Here is a 27,842-nt window from a genome sequence, read left to right as displayed (position 1 = left end):
AATATTACTGTTAATTTAGCTGTTTGTGTGTCTACCTCTGATGCTTTGAGAAAATGTAACTGGGGTTTTGACCTTTTTCCACACTCCACTGGTGTTTTTGTGTGATTTAAGTTTGAAATCTGAGCGTTTGAATGTGTAATTTTCTTTTCTGTCCACAGGGGGCAGCATAACCACAAGATTCAAGATGAGCCACGCCAGTGTTTGTCCTTCTCCGCTCTCCATTACAGCTGATTGAATGACTACTCTCCTGTGCAGCCTTTGGAAAGTAACCACGCGCAATGTTTTATCTCTAAGTAAAGGTTTAGTGAAGTTCACACAGTCCTTTGAAGTGAATAGATCTTTTAAAGAGTATTCCCCGTTTAGCAAAACTGTTAAAAACACATGGCTGTAGCAGCGCCGTCCCTCATCACCATGAGAACGGTTTAATTTGGCTCCTCAAAAAATCATATCACGATGCTGCTGCAGTAAATCATCACTAGAGCCTCAAAACAGCTGAAAATAGTTACAAAAATGGAACAATTTCATCCTGTCTGAATAAGATTTTCTGATAGACCTTAAAAGCTATTTTTTTGGATGTTATTTGCCTTTAGATGCTTCAATAATGTAGAGATCTGGGCTCAGGGGAGGCCAGTCCATGACCGATAGAGTTTATTATGTTGTTCTATCCAGGATTGCTTTGACTGCAGTGGGATCACTGTCATGCAAAACGAAATTTTGTAATGTTTGGCAAACTGTTATTTTTTGGGCATTTTATAGATTCATTAAAAGAAATATAAAGAAAGGGAACAATTATGTATTTTAGTGACAGGCTACTAGTAACAAAGTGTCTAAAGACACAATTTAAAATGGGTTCTTTGCTTGTAATGTGCACACACTGGTTTATCTCTTGAGTTTTTTTTATTTATTTATTGAATTTTATTGTTTTATTTATATTTTGATATTGCTAGGGATGATGCAATGATCGGGGACCATTCTTAATTTCGTTGTTCTCGTGACAATGACAATAAAGTTTCTGATTCTGAGTTGATGGTTTTTTATGCTTGAATGATTCATAGATCAGTAACAAACAAAAACCATTTTTTGAAGCAAATAACGAGAAATGAAAATGGCTTTTGCATCTTTTTTTTTACCTATTCATGCTTGTCTGGATGAAAAAACAACAACGTGATGCTTCCCCACTTCACTGCCTGTTATTGTATGGCTACTACACCATATTTGAAAACTAGGCACCAAAGTTAAAACTACATTCTGAAACTGTAATACTTTTAAACTTCAAACAGCTATTGGACTGAATTGGAGGTTTTTGTGTGTCTCTGTTTTCTTCCGCATCTTAAAGGGAAGTACAGATTCAGTTGAGCAGCCTCTCTTCAGTGGAAGCTGAAAAATCTGATTCAAAGCTCTGAAGCCTTTGTTTTTTAAAAGATACAATTATTTGTCTTGAAATCAAAGTTTCACACAGGAGTTTGGACACAGCTCTGCATCTATAATATTAGTAATTGTGTGGATGAGTGTTTATGCAAGATATGGTGTAGACGTTAAATTCTGAATTCTTTGGAAGTATTTGAGTTTAACAAAAAATAAAAAGCCCAAAGCACCCTTTGTGTTGCTTTGTGAACACGAAATTGTGATGGACCATTAAGAAGGAAAATCTAACCCTAGAAGTAACAGGGTAACTGTCTGTGAAACGCACAAACTGTCATGTAATGCACTTTCTATGAAAATGTCACAACATTTGCTTCTTCCTATTTTTGTGTCTCTGAAGCACTTCCAATGTTTCTACCGCCCTGCGATGCATTTTAATCCTACGGCTGTGTTCACATTATAAAGGATGGGTGTAGCCACTGTGGCATCACCCATTGGCTAGTAAAGTCCGATTAAAGAAGCCTAAAGTTGTTTACGCTAATGCTTATTAATCATTGTGATTAAAAAGCCTCCTCTCTGACTCTAATATTGACCACAGTTCACAAAACAAGGTTAACATCATTTCCAGTATGACCTTAACATTGAATTATTCTTTATACTATTTATTTTTTGTTACTCTCTCACTGATAAATTCAAAACTGCTGCAAAACAGTAGCCAGAAATGCACAAAATGAACCGATGGGACTGAACAGGCCAATCACAAGCTGTGGGTTGCGTCGATTCGATGTTTAATAGCTTTTTTTTAAAATGAGGGGCAGGTTTTGGTGTAGGATTCCCGCTGAAACACAACTTGGGGATTAAGCTCAACTTTTCAGATTCTTAAGCTTTGTGCATCTTTTATATTGTCTTTGTCACATTTTAAAAGAGCACTGATGGGCTGAGCTTGGTGAGTATATGTGTGTTAAAATACTTTAAGAGGTTAGTTTCCTCAGCAGGTAACTCTATAACACTAAATTACTTTAAATTGGCATTATCCAATGATTTAAAGTCTATTCTTTTCCAGGAGAATGCCAATCGGAATTTATATGATCTAATCAAGCTGCAGTTCCTTCCTGACTCACGTCCTCAGAGGGGAAACACACCGTTCCCCAAAGTTTGAACTAATTAGTGTGTGCATCTATTAAAAACAAACACCTATCGGAGCCACTTCTGTTTCTTAATGGGCTACTTCTTAAACAAACAGTCCCATAACCCCGGGGCGATGCTAAAATTTTACGAGGGTATTTTTTTGTTATTTTACTTTCTCCCAAAAAGACCTCCCTTATATTTGCTTAGCCTAATAAATCTTGTTTATGCTGCGCACAGTCACAGTGCAGACTCAAGGCGTTCTGTTTTACCACAAATTCATAAAATATTCATGTTAATGTATAATTTGTGCTCACGGTCATCTCATATTAAACACCCTCAGAGTCTGTATTCTCAGTGTGTGCACTGACTGACAGAATCACGAGGCGATCAGAGGATTTTAAAGATAATTTTCAGGAAGCTTTGATGCAGGAAGTGCAGCTTTCTGTTCGCAAGAAGAAAAGGAGAAAAGAGAGGTGAAATGTGGTGGCATGAAACCGTGAGCAGAGAAGCTGGATGACTTGCAGGAGCAGGGCAGGAAATACGATGGAGAGGAGATGAAAAGAGATTGGCAGAGCATGAGAAGATGAATCAAGGTCAGAGGAAGAAGTAAGAAGAGCGAGAGGAGCGTATCAGATTGAAGGAGGGAGTCTATCCACTGTACGTGACAGCAGAGAGAGGATGTGGCCTCTCTTTGCATTTGCACAAATACTGGACATTGAGGGGGAAACAGAGGGCTAGAAACTCAGCAGGCTTTTACAAATGTGTGCACTTCACCTGCCTACCTTATTTTTTAAGGGATCAAGGTGCAGTCATATCATCTGCAGCTCAAGTGTTTAAGATTTGGTCTTTCAGTTGTACATTTCAATCATGCGGTCCCCAACCCCCGGGCCTCGGACCGGTACCGGTCCGTGAGTCGTTTGGTACCGGGCCGCGAGAGTTGAGGCTCAGGTGTGAAATGTATGGTTTTCAGGGTTTTTATCAGTTTTCAGCGTTATTTTGTTATCGTTTTTATCGTTTACTCGGTTTTCCTGGGTCTTTTCACTAGTTTTATTTTGTTGTATTTATCCGCGACACCTTAAAGGCCGGTCCGTGAAAATATTGTCGGGCATAAACCGGTGCGTGGCGCAAAAAAGGTTGGAGACCGCTGATGTAGATTACTTCAATTTGCATTGTTTGCACTTTGTTTACTTATCTATATGTTTATATCAAAACTATTTAATTTAAAATATAATTTTTTTTACTATACTTTTTACGATCCATCCATCCATTTTGTTCCACTTATCCAGTTCAGGGTCTTGCTGTAAGGTGACATTGCTGGCCATGACCTTTTAATATACTATGATATTTTAGGCCTTTTAAACAGCTTTAAAGAATCCCAGGACTGTATGAGTAAATGCACACGTTAGAACAGCTACCTGAAGACAGCTTATCTTTATTTTTATAAAGATAATAAGATCAGCTTATGTGAGAGCCAAAAGCTGAGACTTCAGTCTGCTCTAAAGGTTCATTCAGCTATTTTTTTTTCTATTCTTGAATCTGTATGATGTCAACAGATTACTAATATGGTCAAATCTGGCTGTGAGCACAGAAGCTGCACCCACGTTCTGTTTAAACTTTCTGTTTTTGAGGGGCAGCCATTGAGAAGAAAGCGGGCCTTGAAGGGGGAGGGGTCTAAAATGCCTTGTTTTAGAGAGTCATTGAACTGGCTTGGCGTCTCGTTGGCTCTGGTAAATGAGGATTATTATTGTTGCAGAGTTTTGTATTTCAGATTTTGATTTATATTATTGTGTTTTTGGTGCATGATACTTGATATTTTGTTTTTTCTTCTGGTGTTTTTCTCTTTAGTTCCTGTCGACATGATTGTCTTGATTCCTTTCAGCTGTTTCTTATTCCTCAACTGTTTCTAATCCCTCTAATTCTCCTACATTTATATGCAGCTTACTCCTGACTTTCTTGTTGTCTGTCTGATACGCGTCTATGAAGCTTGTTTTTATTTTATTTGTTTGGGGTTTTTGCTGTCCATACCCCAAAATTTAGGGTCATTAACCTAAAACACGTAACTTTGAGTTAGTCATCTTGAATTTAGGATTAGATTAGGATTAGTCTGGGACTTAAACATACCCAATTTAACACCATTAACAGGCTGTTATACATATTGCGTTCTATATTTTCCTATTAAACAGATCTTTGTTATGAATGTTCTGGATGTTTGTAGGCACAAAGATATCTCCTTCAGCCAAAACGGGTGCAAGCTGCAGTCTAATAACTACTCTTTACTGCTCTGATGTCTGACTTACTTCTTCTATACAAACTGAAGTCTATTTGAATAACGTTTATCAGGGTTAAACACGTAACGACTTATTGATTTAAAGAGGCCAGCATAGCAAATTGCTCAAGTGTAAGGAAAATGTTTACCATCACTCAAACTGTTTGTTAAGAACAAAGAGTGTGAAGAGTGAGAGCAGAGATAAATTGTACTATAGTCTGAAAACATTTCAAAGCCTCTAACACCTGACCTCATACTGTCATCGCCTTACTTTGTTGTGCATGTTAGAATGTGTGTTAGGGTACAGCTCTGGCAATGAGGAATAATAATGCGTGTGTGTGTGTGTGCTTGTGCAAGCATTTTAAATCAACAGAGGTTTGTCCCAAGCTTTTGCAAAGCAGCCACTGCGTCTTACTCGGCAGTACAACATGCAGCACAAAGGAAAGAAACCACTCACTCACACACATGCTGTAAACCTACATGCAACTACACCCCCCCCCCCCTCATCCCGCCACCCCTCACACGCATACACACTGCATGTATTCATGTGAGAAGCATGTTGCCTAATTTATCATCATATCAGTTCACACAGTTCGTCACAGCCACCAAAGCAGCGTTTACTGGAGCGTAGAGTAGAGCAGGATCAAAATAAGACACCACCACACACAGAGGGAGACGGTCCATAATAGCAAAAGACAATATCTACTTCAATACAAGTCTGCATTAAAAAAAACGTTTATTTACTTTTTACAAAAACGGTCGAGCCCATTTCGAGTCGAGTAAAAGTGCAACATGCTGAAATTTAGATGATGGTGAGGATGAAGAAAGAAACGTCACAGTGTGACACAAAACAACGACAAAAAAGACACAGTGGATAATAACAACAGGTAGTGTAAACGTCCTGAACTGAAAAGAAGAGAAAACAAAACCAAAAAAAAAGAACATTCAGCATGCACACAGTTCAGACAGCAACATGTTCGGACTGATGGGAAAGAAAAGAAATCAAAAGTAAAAACATGCCCCTTTTGCATTCCAAGGCCATTCTTTGAAGCTTCAGTCGCACACGGGACTCTTGTGTTTATGTTGCCCTTTCCATATTATTCACTTCTATTTAAAGAGCTGCCAATGCCTCTGAGTTCAAACGTGCTGCAGCAGAAAGTAGTCGTGTCCTTTAATGTCGACTCAGGGTCAGCTGGTTTGTGATATAAACAGTAAAAACCTCAGGCCCTGAAAGGAGGCAGAAAATCATCTACAAGTCTTTTTGATTAACTGTTCGCCAAACCCTAACCCCGAGGAGAGAGGCTGTTATCAAAAACTATTAACGGTTATTATCACCAAAAAGTATGAAAGGACCAAACTGTCGTCATAGCTTAGCATTTATATGACTTAGGGTACTCCAGACGTTTAGGCTCTAGATGTCTTTGATGTAAAACTATCTACAATCCATAGTTAAATAGTTTGGACATTATTTCCACTTAAAAATCTAAATCAAGAAAAACAAAGTGGTGAGGATTTGATTGAACCTGGTTTGCTCTACTGTAAGCTGCAAACAGTAGCATGTCTGTTAGCTTATTAGCTTAAAATTAGCTTTTAAAAAGTAGCCCTGGTTACTTTAAAAGCCAAAAACATTACATCAACCATGCATTAAACAGTTTTTTCTATTGTTTTTTTCCCCAGTGGTTTAAAGTAGTAGGATTAAACTTGGTTTTCAAAAAAATAGCCCTTGCCTGACTCTCTCAGTTGTCTCTAACAGTCCCTTTTTCTATTTGGGATGAATTTATCGCAGAAAAGTGTAAGAGCTTTATGCTAGCTTCCAACCTGCAGTATAACATAAATCTCACACAAGCACTCCATCAGGACGATAAAACCTGATGTGGCTCTAGATAGTACTTTGCTAGGGACAGCATTAGTGAAACAAGATTTGGGTTAAAACACCCCCTTGGTTGGAGTTGGGAGTGACCGCTTAATGTAACACCATAACACCTTGAATGCAACGAGCCATGCAGCAGTTTTTATCTCATCAGTTAATACTATGTACTATAATGCCAGTTCACCCTGAATGTCTGAAACATGTAAACGATGCCTGGTTCTACTTCCTAATGATTTTTTATAGTATGGGACTGTCTCATTGTTGAGGATTTCAATTTAATATTTTAGGGCCTTTGCCTTGGAATATAAAGCACCTCCTCAAGGTTATACAGCTGTTGTGAATAGAAAGGTTTTATTCATTTCCAAGGAAAAAATTATAATATGTTGACTAAACCTTGGTTGAGTTTGTTTTTCTGTGTCACCTTTAATGTCTTTGCATTTAAACAATCTAACATCACTGTATCTGGAGAATACCATAGTATCCACCAATCACCTAACGCCAAATCTTTAAAATAACTGCCTGATTATGTGATGACTAATTTTGTTGCAGCTCTAGCACCTGCTAAATACATATATTTTAATCTTGTTCCAAACAGAGTCAAGTGGAAGCAACACCTGGCAGTTTAACCAGTGTGTTATCTTGATTAAACTAATAACAAAAACTGAGAAAATCAAGTAGCAACAGCTGATATTTAAGCCAAAAAACCAAAGTAATGATCTAAAAACAAGCAGCGTTTTTCTGCCTTTTTGTCTTAAACTCAGGTTCCACATCTTGCTTCTACAACTGTCAACAAACTGCAGAGGGGAAAGCTCAACATGGCACCAGCAATCAACAAGGTTGGGAATCAGCGAACAGTTGATCACAGCACAGAGCTTCTGAAAGCTTCTTTTTTTAGAATCTGCAGCTATAGCTGACAATGATTTCATGCTTCTTATGGTTTATGAAAGTGCCACACTTGGCAAGAAAGAATGAGTATAATAAAACAAAACATCTGTAGAGAAGAAGAACCAAGTTCTGTTGTTTGTTTTAAAATCTAAAATAAAGATATTATATATTTGAATGTTTACCTCTGGCCACGACTCACTTCAGTAAAAGTGCTTCTGAGGCCTGTGATTGGATAATTAATGCGCTGCTGTTAGTCGGGGCTGAAAAGGTCTCACCTCATGAATTTCTTGGGTTCGGTGGGAGGGGTCAGCGGGGCAAGAGGTTTGTTGGAGTTGAGCTCAAGGTGATGGAGGGGGGAGTTGGGGATAGGCTCTAGGCGACTGGGCGGGGTTGGGGGCGGGGGTGGTGGTTGTGGGGGCTGGCCGCTCCCTGTACCCACCAAGCCCATGCCCATACCTGCTCCCTCCAGAGCCCTGACATTAGGAGAGCTGCTCAATCTGCTGGCTGCTGTTTTCTCATTCTTTCTCTTTTGCTACACAGGAGAAAAAAAAAAGAAAAAAAAAGAAAAAGGAGGGGCACGGGGGTCAAAAAGGAGCAAAAGGGAAGTTTAAAACAAAATAATAATAAAAACTTAGGAAGTAATGAAAGGATAAAAAGGGCAAATGGAGTACAGGGAGAGCTCTGGAAGCTGTAACAGTCCAGCCAATGAGAGACAGGAAAGAGCAGCGTGCTAACTTAATAATATTCAAATGCTGATCGAAGCAGAGTGAATGGATCAGTCTGAAGACCGGCATTGCTCAGTCACAGTCTTAAAGCACCAGTCACTCTGAGCAGAATGAAAGTTCAGATGAGAAGAGATGTGTAAAAGCGGGAAACATCTCACACTAACAAATGGCTTTGAAAGCAAAGGAAGGCTGAAGAAAAGAAGACCAGTCAAATCGGGTGGCACATTTATACACACAAAGACATGATCAGAGAAAGGGTTTGCAAAGAAAACAACGCGTCACAGGTCAAAGTTGTACCTGAGATCGTGTCAACAGTTAAATCATGCAGTGGGAACCATTCAGCTCAGACACACATGACAATGAGACATTCTGTTAACCAGAAACATCTTCTGAACCTGTTTCCTGCTACGAGCTATGAAGTCCTGCATGAGAATGTCAATCTTGTTCTAAACCTTTTAATTTTCTGCTCTTTTGTACTTTTTTGCCACAAAAGGAAAAGGTCGGCACACTATTTACTTTAAAATATCAATTTAATTCTTAATGCAATGTAACAAAGAAAAGAGTATTAATTTCAAAGGAGCTTCTTTAGACATCGGTCAAAGAGAAAAATGAGCTGCTATTCTTATTGTAGAAGCACTAATTGATTTAAATCACCACGGCAACCACCATATGTCTGGGAGTGTTATCACATGGGACACCAAGAACAAAGAACAAAGGGCCCACAGAAAATCAGAATATTTGATCTGAAATATATTCAGTATACAGTCTGGATTAGAAAACACTAGGAGTGATTTTTGGCATCATCATAAAGATGCATTACTGAAGCAGATGTAGTACATTAAGCTGAATATTCTAAAAATGTTTTCTAAAAGGGAACGGGGATACAATTTGAGGGGGGAATTAAATTTAAAACATCCTCGTATCCGTACAACATTAAAAAGTTTTTGCATCTCTGTGTGTGGAGTGAAGCTGTGGAACAGACTAAGTAAAGATATGAAGCAATGTCCGAGCATGGCGCAGTTTAAAAAGCGGTTTAAGGATATGGTTTTTACAGGGTACAGGGAAAAGGTAGAGATTTTATAGGCTGTTCTTGTCTAATATTTTCATGTGTGTGCGCGTGCACGGGTATGTTGGTATGGGTATATATATATATATATATATATATAATATATATATATATATATATATATATATATATATATATATATATATATATATTTGTAGGTTGTGTATCCTTGAGGTGTTAATGGGGTTATTGAAAATGTGTATATGTGCGTATGTGTGTATATACGTATGTATGGATAGATAGAAACATATATGTGTATAAATAAAAAAAATAAAAAATTACACATAACATATAATGTAATTGCAAGGAGGTATTTCTGTAGTCTATTGATACTAGATAGTGGAAAAGGGGTGGGATTAAATAAGTTTATGCTTCTTCCTGCTCCGGCGATCGTGGCTCAAGAGTTGGGAGTTCGCCTTGTAATCGGAAGGTTGCCGGTTCGAGCCCCGGCTTGGACAGTCTCGGTCGTTGTGTCCTTGGGAAAGACACTTCACCCGTTGCCTACTGGTGGTGGTCAGAGGGCCCGGTGGCGCCAGTGTCCGGCAGCCTCGCCTCTGTCAGTGCGCCCCAGGGTGGCTGTGGCTACAATGTAGCTTGCCATCACCAGTGTGTGAATGTGTGTGTGAATGGGTGGATGACAGGTTGTGTAAAGCGCTTTGGGGTCCTTAGGGACTAGAAAAGCGCTATATAAATACAGGCCATTTATATTTACCTTTTTGAACATGAACGTTATTTGGAGTTGTGGTTGCTCGTTTTCCTTTTGTTTTGCTTTGTTCATTTGTCTCTTTTAATTCTATTTTGTTGTACTTTTTCAACATGTTCAAAATAAAGATTCAATCAATCAATCAATCAATCAATCAAACTTCAGTACAGTGCTTGAGTAAATGCACTATGCTATATTTGAACCACTGGTCCCATCCATACTTTCATCCAGTGGAGTTAATTGTATTTTTAGTGGGGCCTGTGCCACCCCATGCCCCCCCTCTGACCACACCCTTGACAACTACAAGATGGTCGTCATAAATCCAGTAAAAAGAGAAAATACGATGCCGGTGTGACAGGAAGGAAAGAAAAACCAAGTCTCTAATAAACAATTGATTTTAAGGTATTTATTGAACCTTTTTTACACAAGCTGAGGGAAAGGTCTAAATTAAATTGTTTCAATTATCAAATATTAAAATAGAAATAAATGTTATTTATATGATTTCTAAAAATGTGCCATTTAATTATCCTTATATAGTATACAGAGCTTTTCCTTTTGTTGCAATATATTGTGTAACATTGGGGGGCGGGGGAGTCTGGTATCTAAATTAATGCTTGCTTTTGCTTATCTGGTTATTTCGCTAAACCAACATCCTATATACTGATTTTTTGAGAAGTGCTTTAAAGAACAGAAATGTTTGTTTTCAGCAGCTTTAAACAGATCACAAAATCAATGCTTCAGAAAAGCACCATTGTCCTTTTGGCTTTAGGTTTAAATTCTCTAGTTATATAATTACATTGAGCCACAGCGACTAACAGGAAACAGCATTTATTTAATTAAAGGTAATAAGAGAAAATAATTTTATTGCAGTCAAACTTCCTGATTTTATTTGACTGCATTCATTAAAACCAAAGGCCCTTTCCTTTTGTGGTGTTTTTATGGTGCATTGAAATCTATATGAACTGTGACACTTTGGTTCAGCTGCTGCAAACAAACAAGATCTTGGTATGTAGACCTTGGACAGCCTCCCCCTCACTCCTCAGTCTGTGCTATTATCTAGAAATGAAAGAAACACCACAGTTCCTGTTCCTCATGCCGTTTCCTGTCCGTTTCTCCATCCTTGACGACCTTCATTTTACAGAAAAGAATAAATGTGATAAAATTGATTTTTTTTCTCCCCTTGTCCTTCTACTGTCTCTCATAAACTCTGAAAGTTTTACTGGAACATCGTGATCCTTTCTTTGCTGTAAAACAACTTCATGTCTTGCTCTGTAAACTTTGCTAAAGGACGACAGTCACCTCAAAAATGGTGTAATTCTTAACAGGTATTACTTAAAATGATTTACTGTGGTACCTTTTTAAAACCTCAGCACTGATGGTGTTGGTTGATCAGCACGGATGTACATGAAATGACTTGGAGTGGATATCATCTTTGCTATGTAGTAAAATAATGGAGCAGGCTTATCAGAGTGCCCCTGTGTGTGGCGTGTTACAGGATATTAGGGCCTACCTTAATGAGCGGGTTGATAACTCCCACATTAGGACTGGCGGTGAACACTTTGTTGAAGTTGGTCTCCCTGTTGACGAGTTCCAGCTGGTAGAACTTTTTATCGTCCTGGAGGAGAAAATCGTGTTAGCTGACAGCCAGTTAGGCTGCGGAGGACTCAGGGGAGTGTAGAGTGACTGAAAATCACACATTTAATGAGCTCTGTCTGGCAACATTTCCGAGTGGCACACAAACTTGACACTACAGTTTCATGTCTTTGTGAAAACTGCTTAAAAACAGCAATTCTCACAACCAAACTCTTCTGCCCACCAGAATTTTGCACCTGTGAGGTACCTTTTATGCACTTTAGCATAAACTTTTCACCTCCCAAGCACTCCAAACTGTCAGAGACAACTCCACAGCTGACTCAGACAGCAATAGTGCCTCAGCATTAAAAATGTAACCTGATTAATAAAAATCACCATCTCAGTACCACTGAGTGTCAGACAAAAACAATGAATCTCACAATGTTAATGAACTGAAGTAGATTAGGTCTCAAACTGTCCGAAAGAGAGAAACTAAGCTGACAATGGTGCTGAAAATTGTGATGCAGCGTTTAAATGAAGACTAATTCCAACATATTTCTGAGGGTAGCAGTTCTGAATGCCAACATGTGAATATATTTAGCATGTTTCCAAGTTTGGACGAGTTGAAATCTTTTATTTTATTTTTAAACATTTCAATTGTCACATGAGGTTTCGGACTCTTCTTGAGAAACAACTTTGTGGTGTTCCTCAGGATTCTGTCTTGGGTCCTGCACTATTCTAATTAGCACCTTCTCTTTAAGTCAAATATTTACCGACTGTTCGTTTTATGAAGGACTCCTCACCCATACATTATTTTTAACATGTCAAACTCTGTGAGTAATGAGTTATTAAGCTGTATGTGTGTGTATGAGTAGTCGAATACATGTTGCTGCCCTCGACAGTCATGAGTGCAAATACTGCTTGATTAAACTACTTACTCATAATTAAGTTCATATTCAAAGGCAATTAACTGTTAGATTTTATAAGATGTTAAACACCCAGCCACAGTCACTACATGGTATAACTACTCGACCACAGCAAAATGTACCCAGATTCTGCACAGGCATGTCAACGGTAACCTGCAAGACGCTGGTGTTAGCACTGCTAATGTTAGCCACCCTTTACTAAATTAATCTGACGCTGTGTGTCTGAACTACTGACTGAAAAGGTCAAAGCTAAGTGTGAAACCATTTAGAATTGGACGAACCAAGTGCTTTTTTTATTGATTGTAAGACAAGTTCTTTGCTAAATGCTTGCTTTCAATTCTCCTCACACTCTGGCTTGTTTCTCTCTTTTGGTGTTCTCTTGGTTCTTTGATGAGGCTCATTAGCTAGCCTGTGGCCAGAAGTGACAGACAGATGATTAGTGCAATGGACGTCATTTAATTATTATTTAAAATGCGCTGGCCGTTTCCAAACAGCTTCAAAAGATGACTTCAAAGCTGGTTCTGTAGTAAAACCATGTGGTGTTTCACTTTAGTCTCGAATATAAGATAAAATATAGTAATATAGTATAAAAACGAGTATAAAATCAGTGTTGTTAGAAAAGTAACTTGTGAAAATCAGCACAACCTGAGCGATTTTTAATTGTACAGCAAACATTTTTTTTGTTGGGTTTATTCAAATGTTTAGCCTAGAGTTTTCAGGAGAGTTAAACATATATTTTGTGGGTCTGGACAACACTATCCATGCTTTCTCTATAAATCAGATAAGATCTGGAAAGCATTACTCATCATTTTTGTTCAGTGTGCAAACAAATAAGGGAGAATGCATTTTCCTCTTCATGTTTATAGCTATAGCTTCTTATGGTTGAGACTTTACCTCAATACCTACCACCAGTTTTTTGACTAGAGTTTCTCTCTCAGAAACCATATCTTTGAGCTCGGCGATGAGCTGCAGATCCTCAGGACGACTCTCTCTGTTCCTGAACTTATCCTCTGTTCCTTCCAACCTGTGAGATAAAGGAAAAAAAAAAGACATAAGACCATAAATATCCACCCACAGTCTAGGCTAAAACAAAATTATACATATCTAAAAATCAAGCAACACGTCAATGCACATATGTGACATCAAACATTAGCAGGGAAAGATTCAAAGCAGGAACATTTGATCTGGCAGTTTATAGTGTATGTTTACAAGATGGAAGCATTTAAGAGTTGAGAAAATTAAAAGTGTGTATCAAAAGGCGATTTCCTTTTTCATTACACTTTAATCAATAAAACAGTAATTGTCCTTCCTTTCTTCCCCGCCCTCGCCTCTTCTCATCACAAAAACCATTATGTCAGCAGCTGTGCAGTCCCTGTGGAGAATGTTTTGATTCTGTAACTTAGGAGAACTTTCAAAAACGTTATAATGGATTTATTTTCACACTGGCCTTTAGAGAAATCAACACTTTGTGTAAAAGCTCTGATTAATTTAACGTCTGGTGACGTTTTCCCTTCTGCACGCTAAAGAGCGCAGTGCAGTAAGCGAGTGACACGCTCAAGCAAGCAGTCATATGTTGTACTGTTGGCTTAAATTAGTTATTTTTTTAAGCTGTGATAAACTAAAATTTTATTTTGTGCACAAAACTCAAGTAAACATAAAAGAAACATGCCGTGATACAAGTCATTATGCCAGTCTCATAATTAAACAGCGATGCACTCAGTTGCAGTTACTGTGTACTGGGTTGCTAATAAATCAAAGTATTTTCAGAATATGTTTTTTTTTCTGGTCACAAGAATTATGACATGACACTAGGGCTGCTCGATTATGGCAAAAATGATAATCACGATTATTTTCACTGAAATTGAGATCTTGATTATTTGACGATATTTAACAATAACAATGTGTTGAATAATGACTTTAAAGATTGTCAAAAAATAATATAAAATAGTGGTCAAATACTGATAACAGTGCAAATGTTTGCAATATAAAAAATAAATGAAAAATGTAAACATCTATGTTTAGTGAACTTTGCAGTGTTGCTCTGTGGTGCAGCTACAACACTGTAGCAAAGTTTACACACTGTGTCTACTTGATCCACGTCTGACTCCGCGAACCCACAATGTTTCCACACCACTGAAGTTTTTTTTACCTCTCTTTTCAACCAGCAGTCACTCTCCTCTCCAAATAACTTCTGCTTAGCTTTCCGAGCTTCCCTCTGGTAATTGTTGTGACACGTGTTCGAAATGCAGAGAGGTGCGCTCGATTTGCCACACGGAGCAGCGCGAGAGTAAAGCACGAGGGAGGGGCTAATAATCGGCTCAGTCATTTTTAATGATCGTTGAAAGCCCAGATCGTAATCGAGATTAAAATTCGATTAATTGAGCAGCCCTACATGACACCCTCATAAATTTAAATTAGGAAAGAAAGAAAAAAGAACTTAAGCAAAAGAAACAATAACAGGAAAATGAAACCATCAAAGCTCAGTTACAGAAACTTTTATGTGAGGCGTTTTAGGAAATGAAAACAGGTCTTTTTGATCAAACACGACTTCTTTTCATGTTTAGCTGCAAGCATGTTTCTAGTTTTGGTAATACTTTTTATTATTATTTGACAGTGAACTTAAAAACTTGTTACACTAACACAGTACAAATTTCCCTGGATTTTTCTCCTGTATCTTGTTTATAGTTCTTAAAATTTTGTATTTCAGGTTATTTTTTAGGGTTTTTAGTCTTTTTTTTTATATTGTGTTTACATGCTGAGTACCAAATATACTTAATTGGTTTTAGACTCCCTCATTTCCTTTTCTTTCTTGTTAAGTCTACATCTCTGTCCCCCCCGTGCGCTACCTCCAGTTTCAGTTTAGTACTCTGTTGTCTCTTGTTTTTTGTCTTTTATTTTCGTTGTTTATTGTTCTTGATCAGTTTCAGCTGTCCTTGTTTCCCAGGTGTTTTCCCTCCTCCTAATTGCCCCTTTTCTATACAGTCAGTGGCGTCTTCCCATTGTTTATAGTTCTTAAATTAGTCTTTGTCCCAGCGTCTGTCTTATACCCTCATATATTCAGACTCAGGTCTGTTGTGTTGTGGCTTTTGCATTTTGGACTGTTTCAAGAACCTCATGAGGTGTCTTCTGAGTTAACTCAGGTTATGAGTCTCTTCAGTCCATTTTTCATAACATGATTTTTTTCATTTTAGTAAGCTTCACATTTTATATATTGATGGGTTGGAGGAAAATAAATCAAGCACCCATCTTTTAACAGCTAAATTTGAGCTTTTAAGTATTTAACATAACAAAAAAATAAAAAAATAAAATGGCAGTAGTGATTGCTTTCTTTAGGCCAGCTTCTCTTCTAGATAAATTGCAGTCACTCCAAAGAAAATCTGGCATTGGAGTGGAACAGCCAGTGGAGCTCATCCAAGTGATGCTGATAAAAGCTGATCTGCACTTTCATCAGATATTAGCTCTGCTGTTGTGCTGGTACTTTTGAGTTTATCAGACAGGCGATTCATCATTTTTTTTCCTGTTTGCCAAACATTTTCTGCTGCTCAAGTAGGAGAATATCTACAGTATGAACCAAACTAAATTCTGGTTGCTGCTTTGTATTGTTCAAGTGCAATAATCACTTTAGGGATCTAGAGTAAATTCTGAACACGAAAGTAAAAATATGAAGGAAAGGAGCTTGAGGCTGTTGCAGTCTTTGTGTTTTGAAACTGGATGCTACGAGCAAGGGGCAGAGAAAGGACATAACCTCACCCTACAGCACACCCATTATCTTCTTTTTTTGGCTTTAATAGTAATTATCATTTAAAAAATTAAAGTCAAGTTGTATTCAATGAGATATGAAACTTGCTTTGCTTTGCTTTGTCTTAGCTAATTAACAACGTCTTTAGAGATATGTGGGCCTCATAGGGTCACGTCTATGCTCGCCTTTTTCTTTTTTGTTAGGCAAAATATAGCTGATGTTATTGTGCTAATCTTTATTTAAGAAAAATTCAAGTTGGATCCTTTTTTACTGTTAATAACTGATTATCTATCTATCTATCTATCTATCTATCTATCTATCTATCTATCTATCTATCTATATCTGTGTTCAAGCAGACTGAGTTGGTGCTAAAACAGCTCTTCCTCTGAGCAGGAGCACACTGAGGCCAAGTGGTTAGTGACCAGCTATTTTGTGCCTGAGTACCACAGCATCAGCAACCCTTCGCTGAGCAGAAGGACCCTCAGTCACACCCACAGGAAAAGCAAGGGAGCGCTGTGCCACCAGTGGCATTTATCTCATTTTCAGATTTGTTTCAGATCACACGGACAGACGGTTTCCAGCTTACGGACAAACACACACACACAAAACATCATGACAACCTGCAGGGAGAAAATCCGCTGCATGGTTAAGCTGATAAGAGACGCTGGACAGCCACGACTGCTCCAATATGTCACCAGCAAACCTGCAACACTGTGTTCATGTGGATTTTCTGGAGGTGCTTCATCTTCTTGGTGAAGGTGAAGTCTGTGATAAGATGATGACTTAGAATCTCTCAGCAAGAGTCTGAGGTTTCAGGATTTCAAATGTCCCAAAAACAGAAATGAGAAATGGTCAGGAGGGTTTCTGTTATCTTTGCCACCTTCTTATCATGTCTTGACCTTTTCTCTCATAGCCGCTGTTGACACACCACATTCATGCTACTCACACCACATCAGCAGCTGAACGAACAAATGCATGACCCACTCATGTTGTTGCACTGGTCCATGTGCACAGTGTTAACTCTGAATAGTTTCAGCTGTGTGGTTGCAGACACAAACTACTCATTAAGTGAACATTTTTCCCTAGTTGGTTTAAACTTTGTAAGTACAATAATATACACCAAGACATACAAATACAAAAATGTCGTGAGAAAAATGAATGAGAAACTGAAGAGTCATTTCGAAAACTCACTGTGCATTTATGATAGAATATGGAGATATAAAGAAGCACTCATCAAAGAAAACGTTAAAAATAGAAAAGAAGGCTAAAAGAGAAATGAAGGAAAGATCCAAAAGGTCACATTAAGCAGCTTTCATACTGTATGCTTGATATTTTCTCTATAAAGACTTTATAGGAGGCAGAGTTTTATCTACGGCAGCCAGAGACAGCTTGATCTTTAAAGGAGCAGTTTGATTTGTTTGGTCGTGCAGCAACAAAATTTGTTTTCTCTTTGAGAAGAAATTGGTGTTTTGAGACTTGCAGGGGGTTTTCTGCAGGATCCTTGGAGTCTTTTTCAATATTGCATTGCTAATGTTGCAGAAAGCAAAACCTCTGCGATATTTACATACAGTTTAATATGTGTTAATTTGAGAACTGGTGTTGAAGTGTTAGACAGTAATTATGCTTATGGTGCCGCTATCATGGTTCTGGATTCTTTTGGTCTCATTTTTATTTAGTAATCTTTTCTTTCTTTCTTTTTTTTTTTTAAATACACTACCTGTGTTTATTTAACAAGTCAGTCCCCAGTATATACAGTATGTGGACAAAAGTGCAGGGCCACTTACATATTACATCTACAGGATCTGCTCATCCATGGAAACCATGCCATGAAGCTCCTGGCATACAGTTTTTATGCTGATGTTAATCCCAGAGAAGATTTGGAGCGCTGCAGTGTTTGAGTCAGCAGAGTGTTGGCAACTTTTACACATTATGCATCTCAGCAGATAACACTCTGTAACTTTACATAGTCTTTGCAATACTACTACTTTGGACCTAAGTTTTGGACTAAAGATCTAGATTGTACTCTTCTTCCTGGTGTCCTGGAATTGAGTCCCCTCCCTTTGTGAATTTTTCCAGTCATGATGTACGACCTCAGCTGGAAGGCTGCTAATACGACTGCAGACATGACTACAAACTGAAAAATCCTAACTTCATAAAAACAAAAACCCCGCAGGCGAGCTTTTAAACTCCCAGAGGACCGAGCAACAAGGTGCACAGGCAGAGAGCAAAACACTGAAATATTCATGAAAACTAAACAGTGCAGCAATTTCAGGGGATATTTAGAGGGAGGGTAAAGCTGTCGCGTCATCACAGTGATTAATTAGGAAGGGACACAGCTTGTTAAGATAAATCTATGCTGTACTTAATTAGATGACAGAAAGTGGATTATCTAAGAGGAAAGCCCTAGAAATGCATCTTTAGGGACTTGAGTGAAGACAGCAAATCAGGAAGTTTTCCTGACTTTATTAAAGTAAAATTCTTACCATAATAACAAAAAACAAAAAACAGCCTAGAATACATCTGTAACCTAAATTTCCTGCATGGACTACAAACCTTGTGCCCTGATAATGATGTAGATGGTTTCATGTTTTTTCTCTTTGGTAAGGGTTCATTAAGAAGCAAGGCTGGGTCTGATTTCAGATAGATTTAAATGGACTAAAATGAGTGTAATTCAGAAAGAAAAAAAAATCTAAAAAGTTTATTTGAACTCAACACACAACCACTGATCACAAATTTCAACACATTAATCTCTAGGATCAGAAAAAACAACAGGCAGAAACCACAAAAAAACTGACACTGAAATGTGATGCAACTAAAGTCAAGCCTTGAGATGGGATTATTTTCTAAAACACTTTTGTGGCATCATTTTTAAGTTTTTGATTAACTATTATTTAATCTTAAATAAAAGAGAAACTAAGAAGATCTTAACTTCTTGCTTTAATTTTTGCCACATGAGACTGTGGCAGGTTTAGTTCATGGAAACACTTAATTCGTAAGACATGTTTTTTTTCTCGAATGAATGCACTTTTCCCCCCAAAGTTAAATAATTGTGATCTCAATACTGACCAAAAAAATGTGGGAAAAGCTTGATTTTCAGAATTGTTGTACACTCGCTGGCCACTTTGTTACACCTGCACACCTGTTCAATTGCTTGTTAACAAAAACGTCAAATCAGCCAATCACATGGCAGCAACTCAATGCATTTAGACATGTACACATTTTCAGTTCAACCTAAAGTTCAAACTGAGCATCATAATGAGGAAGAAAGGTGATTTGAGTTTGTGGCATGGTTGTTGGTATTTCAGAAAGCGCTGATCTGCTGGGATTTTCCCATACAACCATCTCTAGGGTTTGCAGTGAATGGTCTGAAAAAGACAAAATATCCAGTGAGCGGCAGTTCTTTGGATGAAGATGCTTTGTTGGTGTCAGAGGTCAGAAGACAATGAGCAGAATGCTTCTAGCTTGATAGGAAGGTAAAAGTAACTCAAACAACCACTCGTTACACCCAGACTGGGTGGCACTCCTGTCAGCTAAGAACAGAAAACTTGCCTGGTCTGTTGAGTCTCGATTTCTGCTACAACATTTGGATGGCATAAACAATATGAAAGCATGGATCCTGCCTGCCTTGTATCAATGAATACCAAGTGAACATTGTTTAAATTTCACAGCTTAACGGGAATATTTGGTCATCCCACTATAACCATAGTGTACCCATCTTCTGATGGCTGCTTCCAACAGGATAACACACCATGTCACAAATCATCTCAAACTGTTTTTTTCCCCTGATTTCTTCAGCAGACAAACCAGCAGCAACTGTACAATCCCATCATGTCAATATGGACTCAGATCTCTCAGGACTGTTTTCAGCATCCTGCTGGATCTATGCCATGAAGCACTGAGGCAATTCTGAAGGCACAAAGGGGGTCTGTGAAAGAGCCTGAAATGCCAACCTTATTTTTTCCTCATGTTGTTGCTGTGCAGGTCAAAGCAATCATTTCTTTTACTATCTTATATGTGCCTATCTGTCAATGTGACATCATGCATTCAGACTTGCGCTGTAACAAAAGAGATAAATGTCAGACAGCTGCTGTAACGCTTCACATGCGTTCAGATACTGTTGGATTACAGGAAAAGGGTGCAGTGTGTTATGCAAGATAATGTTGAAGGGTGGATGCAAGAACTGCCCATTCAGGGTGATTCGGGTGAATTCACACTGTTCATCTGTGACCCAGCAGGTGGCGCTGTGCTCTCAGCAGAATCTGAGTAAAAGGAGGTCAACTCTAAAGGGTAGAGCTAGCTCGCTACATGTTTCCTGATGGTCTCTGGACACACACACACACACACACACACACACACACACACACACACACACACACACACACACACACAGCATGTCTCCGTATGAATTTTCATTTTTCATCTCCCTGTTTTTTATCAGTGTTGCTTTCTCTTCACAGATTTGGTTTCATCTCTTTCCTTCATGCTTTGACATCACAGATCGCCCACCAACAGGAAGATTACCTTAAAATTCACCTTATTTTTACACCCACTCTTCTAAACATCTTCTCCAGTTTTCTCTTTCAGCTTTTATACCACATCTCAGTCTCTGTTATCCATCTTCCTCACATCCCCTCAGCCTCCTTTTTTATTTTCCTCCTATACATACATTCATCACTTACAATTCACCCAACATCTCACTTGACCTCTCTTGCCTACAGTATCTTCACTGCATGTCATCAGTAATACAACTCTCCCTCTTCATCTGCAGTAATAAAAAAAACCCCACACGCATACATTTCCTACCACTAATGAGGTCCTTTAACCCCTTTCATCAATTCTTGGCGGTCTAAATGTCTTTGATCCACATCTATACATCAACTCTGATCTGTGCTCAGAGTTCTTCGACTGAGTAACTTCTAATTTACAGCATACTTAAGGACTCAGAGGACTTATGCTTTAAAGGAGGCAATAATTTACATTTCTTTTTGTTTTATCACCATGCTTGAATTCTCAACTTTATTCAGTGTATAAAGAGTTTAGCTGAATGCCTCATGTTATGAGATGCAGTTTTTCAGGGTTGAATCTGGTGGTGAATCACCCTCTGAAGTTCTTCAGTTTCACATTGGAGAACAGAAAAGCTGCAGCAGTGTGATGTTAACCCTTGACACTCACCATACAATATAATTTATAGATTAGAAATGATTACAAGTTGTATTTTATTACAGGAATGATTCACTGTAGGACTAAAATTGCTTTTGGGTTAATTTGCTCATGTCAGGTTTAAAGGACTTCCTCCAGTGGAGTTAATTCCCATAGACTCGTGTGTTAAAAGTCCCATGGGGGTGGGGGGTGGGGGGTACTTATTAAGCTCACTGATCTTAACCTTTTGACTGTTTGTGGTGTTGGAGCCTTTTGGAACATTTTTCATACAATTAATAGTGTCTGAGAAATAATATGGTCTACTTAGCTTGTCTCTTACTTAGCACTAAGTAGCTTTGTTTTGAATGCTCAATTTAAGCAGAATACCTAAATATGTACCAGTCTCTTTAACATTTAAAGGTGCAAATATGGTCACGACTCCAAAACCACTGAAAAAGGAGAGTCAAAACACCACTTGATTGAGTCAAGGTGAACAGGTCTAGATCTGATTTGCTGTGGATGATATCGTGGCAAAGTTCAGCTGGTGAATTAAAACAGCCAATGTTAGCATGGAAGACCAGGATCTGAGACACGGCCTGGAGCTTTTCATGAATAGATTTCACATTGATTGGACTGGCTAAGTGCATATGTAGGTCCACATGGGTGGCACTTCAAGACCCAGATGATGTACTCTTTATGTTCATAAAATATAGTAGGAAACATCTTCTTTTTTGTACAAAAATCTTTCATGCCTACTAAATTGATGGAATTTAATATAATTTAATATCAGGGGCACTAGCAACACACAGACCATGCTGAGTATACGTAAAGGATTCAATATATTTGGGATTTACAGTTTGGAAGTGTTTTTTTTGGATGTTTGAAATAGTACATTTGATGGCGTTGACATGTCATGATTTTTTTGTGTAAAAAAAAAAAAAAAGTTTGTTTGTGTAGTTGGACTTCAGCCTTAAACTCCAGGTAGGATACTGGTGACACTGGAGATATATAGAAGGTTTCTATTTTTGGACTGAACAGCTCATGTACAGTGATGTTTAGATGAAGAGAGCAGACTTTACATTTACTGTCTGTGTGAAGAAGACGTGCTGATGGTGCAGGCAGCACAGATCCATTGTTATATGACAGTTTCATTAATTTAGAATCAGCTGTCTCATACTTCCAAGACAGGTCTGGGCGTTGTTCCTTAATTAAATTGATTCCATATACAGATGTGAGAGTGTGAGAGTGTGGATAAAGGCACATTACAGCTTCTACACGTGTAATCCGGAGCGCTATATTGTGCTGGCGTTTGTGTTTCTATTTTGCCAGCCTTTGATTCATGGATTATCATTTCTTTTTGTGATCTGTTTGTGTTTTGGAGACTGAATACATTATTTCCAGATGACTGCAGCACAGGTAAATATTGCAGGTGCACTCATTGCTTGAAGCTTGCAGTAAATCTCTCATGGTGCCGCCGCTTACGGTTAGGCAGTTTCGTTACGCACTGTTGTGCTCAGCGCAGTGATTTAAAATTTATGACACGCACAATGTGATTGGCTGGGAAGAAAAAAACTCGTTGCACTTTATACTCCATTCCACCTGGCCAAAAAGGAATAAAGGAAGTCTATGCTTTAAGTGTCTCATTATGAAGTAGTGACTGCACTGCATGAACAAACAGGAAACCCACATTTTTTTTTAAAGACTCCCCAAATGTGAAAAAGAGCATTTGTCTAAAAAACAAAGTTAAATCTGTAGAAGAGATCTGACTGTTGTCTCTACTGTTATTTTCCCCAGAGACACCCAGTCTGTTTATTAGGATATAGTGGGATATACTTTAATGCTCGCACTTGACCCTGGCAACGCAGAATGACATCATCTACGATGAATAGGCTGACCTGCACTCAGAATCTGTTAAGTGTTACTCGTCTGCAGCTGTACAGCTGTTTAAAGGCATATAGTTTTTAAAATGTGTACATACAGTATCTGAAGGGCGGAGATCTTGTCTTTGAGCAGTTCCTGGGCTTTGTTGAAATCTGACAGCATGTTCTGCGTCTCCCTGCTGTGGACGGCGCTCAGCTCGGCTAGCTCCCGCTCGTGTCTCTTTGTCAGCTCCTGCTCATGAGCCCTGAGGAACGAGAAGAAGAGTCAGCCGACAATTTGAAATAGCATTTAAGATTTTTTTGCATGCAGTGTCCAACTCACTAAAATACTGCCATCACACCAAATGTGAGATGAAGTTTTCACACTGCCTTCGTACACACAGAGTCTATGCAATGAGACAAACTGACACAAATTTGCACCGGGCGATGTGAACGGAGCCAAATCTGCATTTGTACTATTTAAAATATAAAACCCATCAGCCGGGATTCTCCTGAAGCTACAGACAATCAGAAATGAAGGACAATCTTGCTGATGCCATTAAGGAGCAGCTGGAGCCGCTTCAGCTTTGCAGGACTTTCTGGCAACTTCTGAAATTATTTTACCTTAACTTAATTCCCACTATCAGTTGTGTTCCATGGATTCGATTTTAATAGAGAGTATTTTCTGGTGTATGAAAACTTGCCAGTAGTAGAAACAGCAAACAGTGAATCAACAGTCGACCTTTGAATCATAAGAGCCAACATCCTGTGGCCACAGCAGAGGTTCAAGACAAGTTTAGCTGTTTGCTGGCAGACATAGGATGTAGATAAGTGCACTTGTGGTTTTCTTGTCTCTCAGTATTGATAACTTGGGTTTGCACTGGCTATGTTTAGTGTCCGGGTGGGATGTGCCAGAGATACTGTGGCTCGAGAGTGCTAACCACTGGCCCACCATCACCATAAACATCAAATAACCATGACCTAAATAGGAGGAATAGGAGGATTCTGCCAATGCTGACTGGGTGGCAGGTGTTAAACTCATACACAGTTCTGGTTTCTGGTCTACAGGGATACAGCACACTGAGGAAGTAACTGTCTCTTCCTGTTTTTGTAGGTTTTTTTGGCATATTTGTCAACACTTACATGTCTCAGATCATCAAACAAGTCTTAATATTAGACAAAGATAACCCGAACAAACAGACATTTTCTTTGATGATCTGAAGCATGAAAACGTGCCAAGAAGGGTAGAGTGCAGATACTTTTTAAATGGTATTATAGATGCTTAGTCTCACCAACGGTGATGAAAAACACAGAATTACTTGCAATATTTTAGCTCCGTCTAACGTGATTCCGCTTTTTGACTCAAACCCAACCCAAATATCAGATCGGTGCGCCCCTACAGCACCTCAGAGCTGTTGCCAATTAAAAGAATCATGATAATGACCGAAAAAACAATTAATTATAATTGCATTATATCGCACTGTTCACTTTTAATTAACAAAAATATTAAGTATATCCCATGTTTCACATCACATCATGTTTCACTTTGCTTGATCACAATTTAAGCTCTGGGATAAAGTGCTGTTTGCTGTAACTCAGAGGTAATAGATTTATTTTTACTCTTTAATATGTGAGGTTGCACTTTAAGACTTAATCAGGTCCTGCAGACTCTCTCTCTCGCTTTGTATTTTTCTCCCAGGACGGGCAAAACATAATGGATTGCTCCAGGGAAATGTTAGTGAGATAAGAAAATCCAGAGACGGATGCACGGAATGAATTCCTAGAACATAATTTCATGACAAACACATAATTAATTTAAAATCATAATGAAACTGACATGTATGAATATTTAATAAAAAAATACTGCAAAACATGTGCACAGCAATATTTGAAGACCTGGACAAGGGGCAGGATGATAAAAGAGGATAATGAAATGAGGGGAATAAAAAAACAAAACAAAACGAGTTGATGAAAGCGAGGAGGACGATGGAGGGAGAAACATGGATGCTCGTCTGCCTCTCATTCTGACTGGGCCAACTCTCCCCGAGGGGCGCACGTCTCATCTCCCGCTCTCTGCTTCCTCTTTATTTATTTATCAGTCTATTTTTATCCCCGTGACCAGGATTCAGACGGGGCGTTACGTAACAGGAGAAGAAATGTGCTGCGCATGGGTCTGACAGCAGAGAGCGATGACGTGCATATATAAAGGCAAGCGGCACACAAATTAACAGATAATAATAATGCACCACGGGCGCATTTAAAAATACAGTGTGATGGATGCTAATGAGTAGCCGGACCACATTACTCATATAGCACTTTAAAAATTCATGCCATGCCGCAGGGACAACACGATTATAGCCCACATTTTGCATTACCCAAAATAATCTACATGTCTTCTAATCAATGGGCTCCTGACACTGGTCGAGAGACAGAGGCAGACTAAAGAGACGGATTTGCTTCTTTCGGGCTTTTCTTTCCTCCCTTGTATCTTTTGGTGTATTTTCATCACTCAGGCTCGGACAGAGAGGGATTGCAGAAACTATCGTCATCTAAATATAATAAGAGAATTCAAATTCAGACACATGTGCCGATGACAGGCCCACTGCGGGCGTTTTTGTGTGTTCTAGGCGACAGCGTGTACACGCCAAAGCTATCCTGAAATGTCACTGACAGTGTGGTGCTAATGTTTTTAAAGGAATAGTGTGACATTTTCAGGAAGGCAGCTTTTCTTCTTTTTTTTTTTGCTTTAAATGCCACATTCAGCATCATCTCAGATGGTTTTTTTTGCATGGATTAAAGAAATAAGATGTGACGTTTGTAGTTTTTTCCCCAAGAAACAAACTGTTTAATGTTGCTGTTTACTGCTCTGAGCTAAAAGTCTAGATCAGCATTTTAGGAAATATGCTTATTTACTTCTTTAATATGTATATTAGGACATTCTATTGCTTACTTATGAAGTTGAAAATTGCAGTTAGTTCAGATTAGCATGAAGAAAGCAACATCTAGCTTGGCTTTCCCCAAACTTCAAAAACGGGTATTGCCCTCAAATAAAGCAGATTTAACCAAAAGATGTATTCATTACGAAATGTGCAGAATGTGCAAACACATCATAACAGAAAACATTAATAGGCAGGATGGCGGTTCAGGTCTACCCTGGACATTTCCCTGTCCAGCATGTTCTCCCTGTACTTGCAGGGTTTCCTGTGTGCTCTAACTTTCTGTCATAGAGCAAAACCAAACATGTTAGGTCAGGATCCAGCCACACATGCCTAGAGACTAGGGCTGCCACAAACGATTATTTTGATAGTCGACTAGTCACCGATTATTTTTGCAATTAGTCGACTAATCAGATCATGCATCCATTGGACGTAAAACGTACAGCTTATTGCACCAGCATGCAACTGCTCTTATATAACTATCATTAGCTTACAGCTTTAAGTGTTTAAGGTCTGTGCTAACTAAAAATGAAGACAAGATGATAGTTTATTAAATGTAAATGAAATTTGCAGATGGTTTCCGTGGAATTTAATAAACTCAGCCGTCTGCTCCTTGCTATCTAAAATATAACGGGACACCGGAGTAAATTCTCGAGCATCTCACACTTCTGATAATCAGTTGTCTGCTTGACGTTTATTCAGCTGTGTAAAAACTATAACTTTAATCTCAGCCAAACCGATTTACTCAGGAACAAATAAAATACTAAAAAAAGCCAAACAATAACATTTTTAAGTTATCTAAGTGACTTATATATGTTTAACCTGAGTAGCAAAAGACGACGGTGAGTTTGAAAACGATTTGCCGGGAGTCCGGTGTTCTCGCCGGCTCTAGTAAGCCTTGAACCCCGGCTCGCTATCAAGCTGGTGGGTAACAGACGTCTCCGAAAACGTCGGAGCGCTTTTGAAAATATGCGGTTTCTTGATAAACTGAGCAGATATTTCAAGTTTACACAGCTACATACTCGCCCGAAAATATGTTAAACGTTTATTTTGTGACCCAGAAAATAAACGTTTGCCGCCACTGTTGGAAACTGAGCAGGGCCGTGCTATGAATTCTGGGATAGGTTGGGCCCCGAAGCAACCAATCCTTCAAATATGGGGAAGGGCACATTTGTTGGCCGCATTTGTCGGAGTCTTAGAATTTGGACAGTTTTCGTCGTGTCGCTGTAACATAATCGGCCTACAAATGCAGGCACAGGAGGATGCGCTTCCAGAATTTGAACACAGCTGCGATACCGGACACTGCTTCTTCTTCTTCGGGGTTTAATGGCAACTGTCACATGTCAGTTGCGGTGGTAAGATCTAACTTTTTCTTCGAAGGTAAACCTAACTTTCTGCTAGTAGTTGGCATCCATGCTAACCACCAGTAACCACAGCAGACAGCTAATGACCAAATCAACTTTGTGATTGATTTCACATTACAACATCCAGCAAACACTCGACTGGTCTCTAGGTCTGTGCGTCCGAGGTATGTTATATGTGGGTGTATTAATGAATGTGCCTGAAGTGGTTTGAGTACTAAGAAAGACTAGAAAACCACAATATGAATAAATGCCAACCCACATAACATAAATGTCAAGCTTCTAAGACTGATTATGAATATTGT

At 38.7% G+C, this 27,842-nt stretch overlaps 1 protein-coding gene across 1 annotated transcript in view; it reads right to left on the bottom strand.

The window, feature by feature from the left end:
• fam184ab (family with sequence similarity 184 member Ab) overlaps positions 1-27,842 on the bottom strand; it is a 216,477-nt gene that overhangs the window by 1,027 nt on the left and 187,608 nt on the right. Inside the window, exons 18-21 of the mRNA XM_085372694.1 lie at positions 23,360-23,506; positions 13,410-13,527; positions 11,516-11,620; positions 7,787-8,043 (exon numbers count right to left, since the gene is read on the bottom strand). Of these exons, the coding sequence (XP_085228820.1) occupies positions 7,787-8,043; positions 11,516-11,620; positions 13,410-13,527; positions 23,360-23,506 (627 nt within the window). The remainder of the gene's footprint in view (positions 1-7,786; positions 8,044-11,515; positions 11,621-13,409; positions 13,528-23,359; positions 23,507-27,842) is intronic.

This window comes from Diplotaxodon limnothrissa, linkage group LG15 (assembly GCF_057381915.1).
Source record: "Diplotaxodon limnothrissa isolate DT_005_m linkage group LG15, D_limnothrissa_male_GT1.1, whole genome shotgun sequence".
Classification (NCBI taxonomy): domain Eukaryota; kingdom Metazoa; phylum Chordata; class Actinopteri; order Cichliformes; family Cichlidae; genus Diplotaxodon; species Diplotaxodon limnothrissa.
The sequence above is the reverse complement of the archived record's forward strand: the minus strand, read 5'-3'. Positions and strand labels throughout refer to the sequence as shown.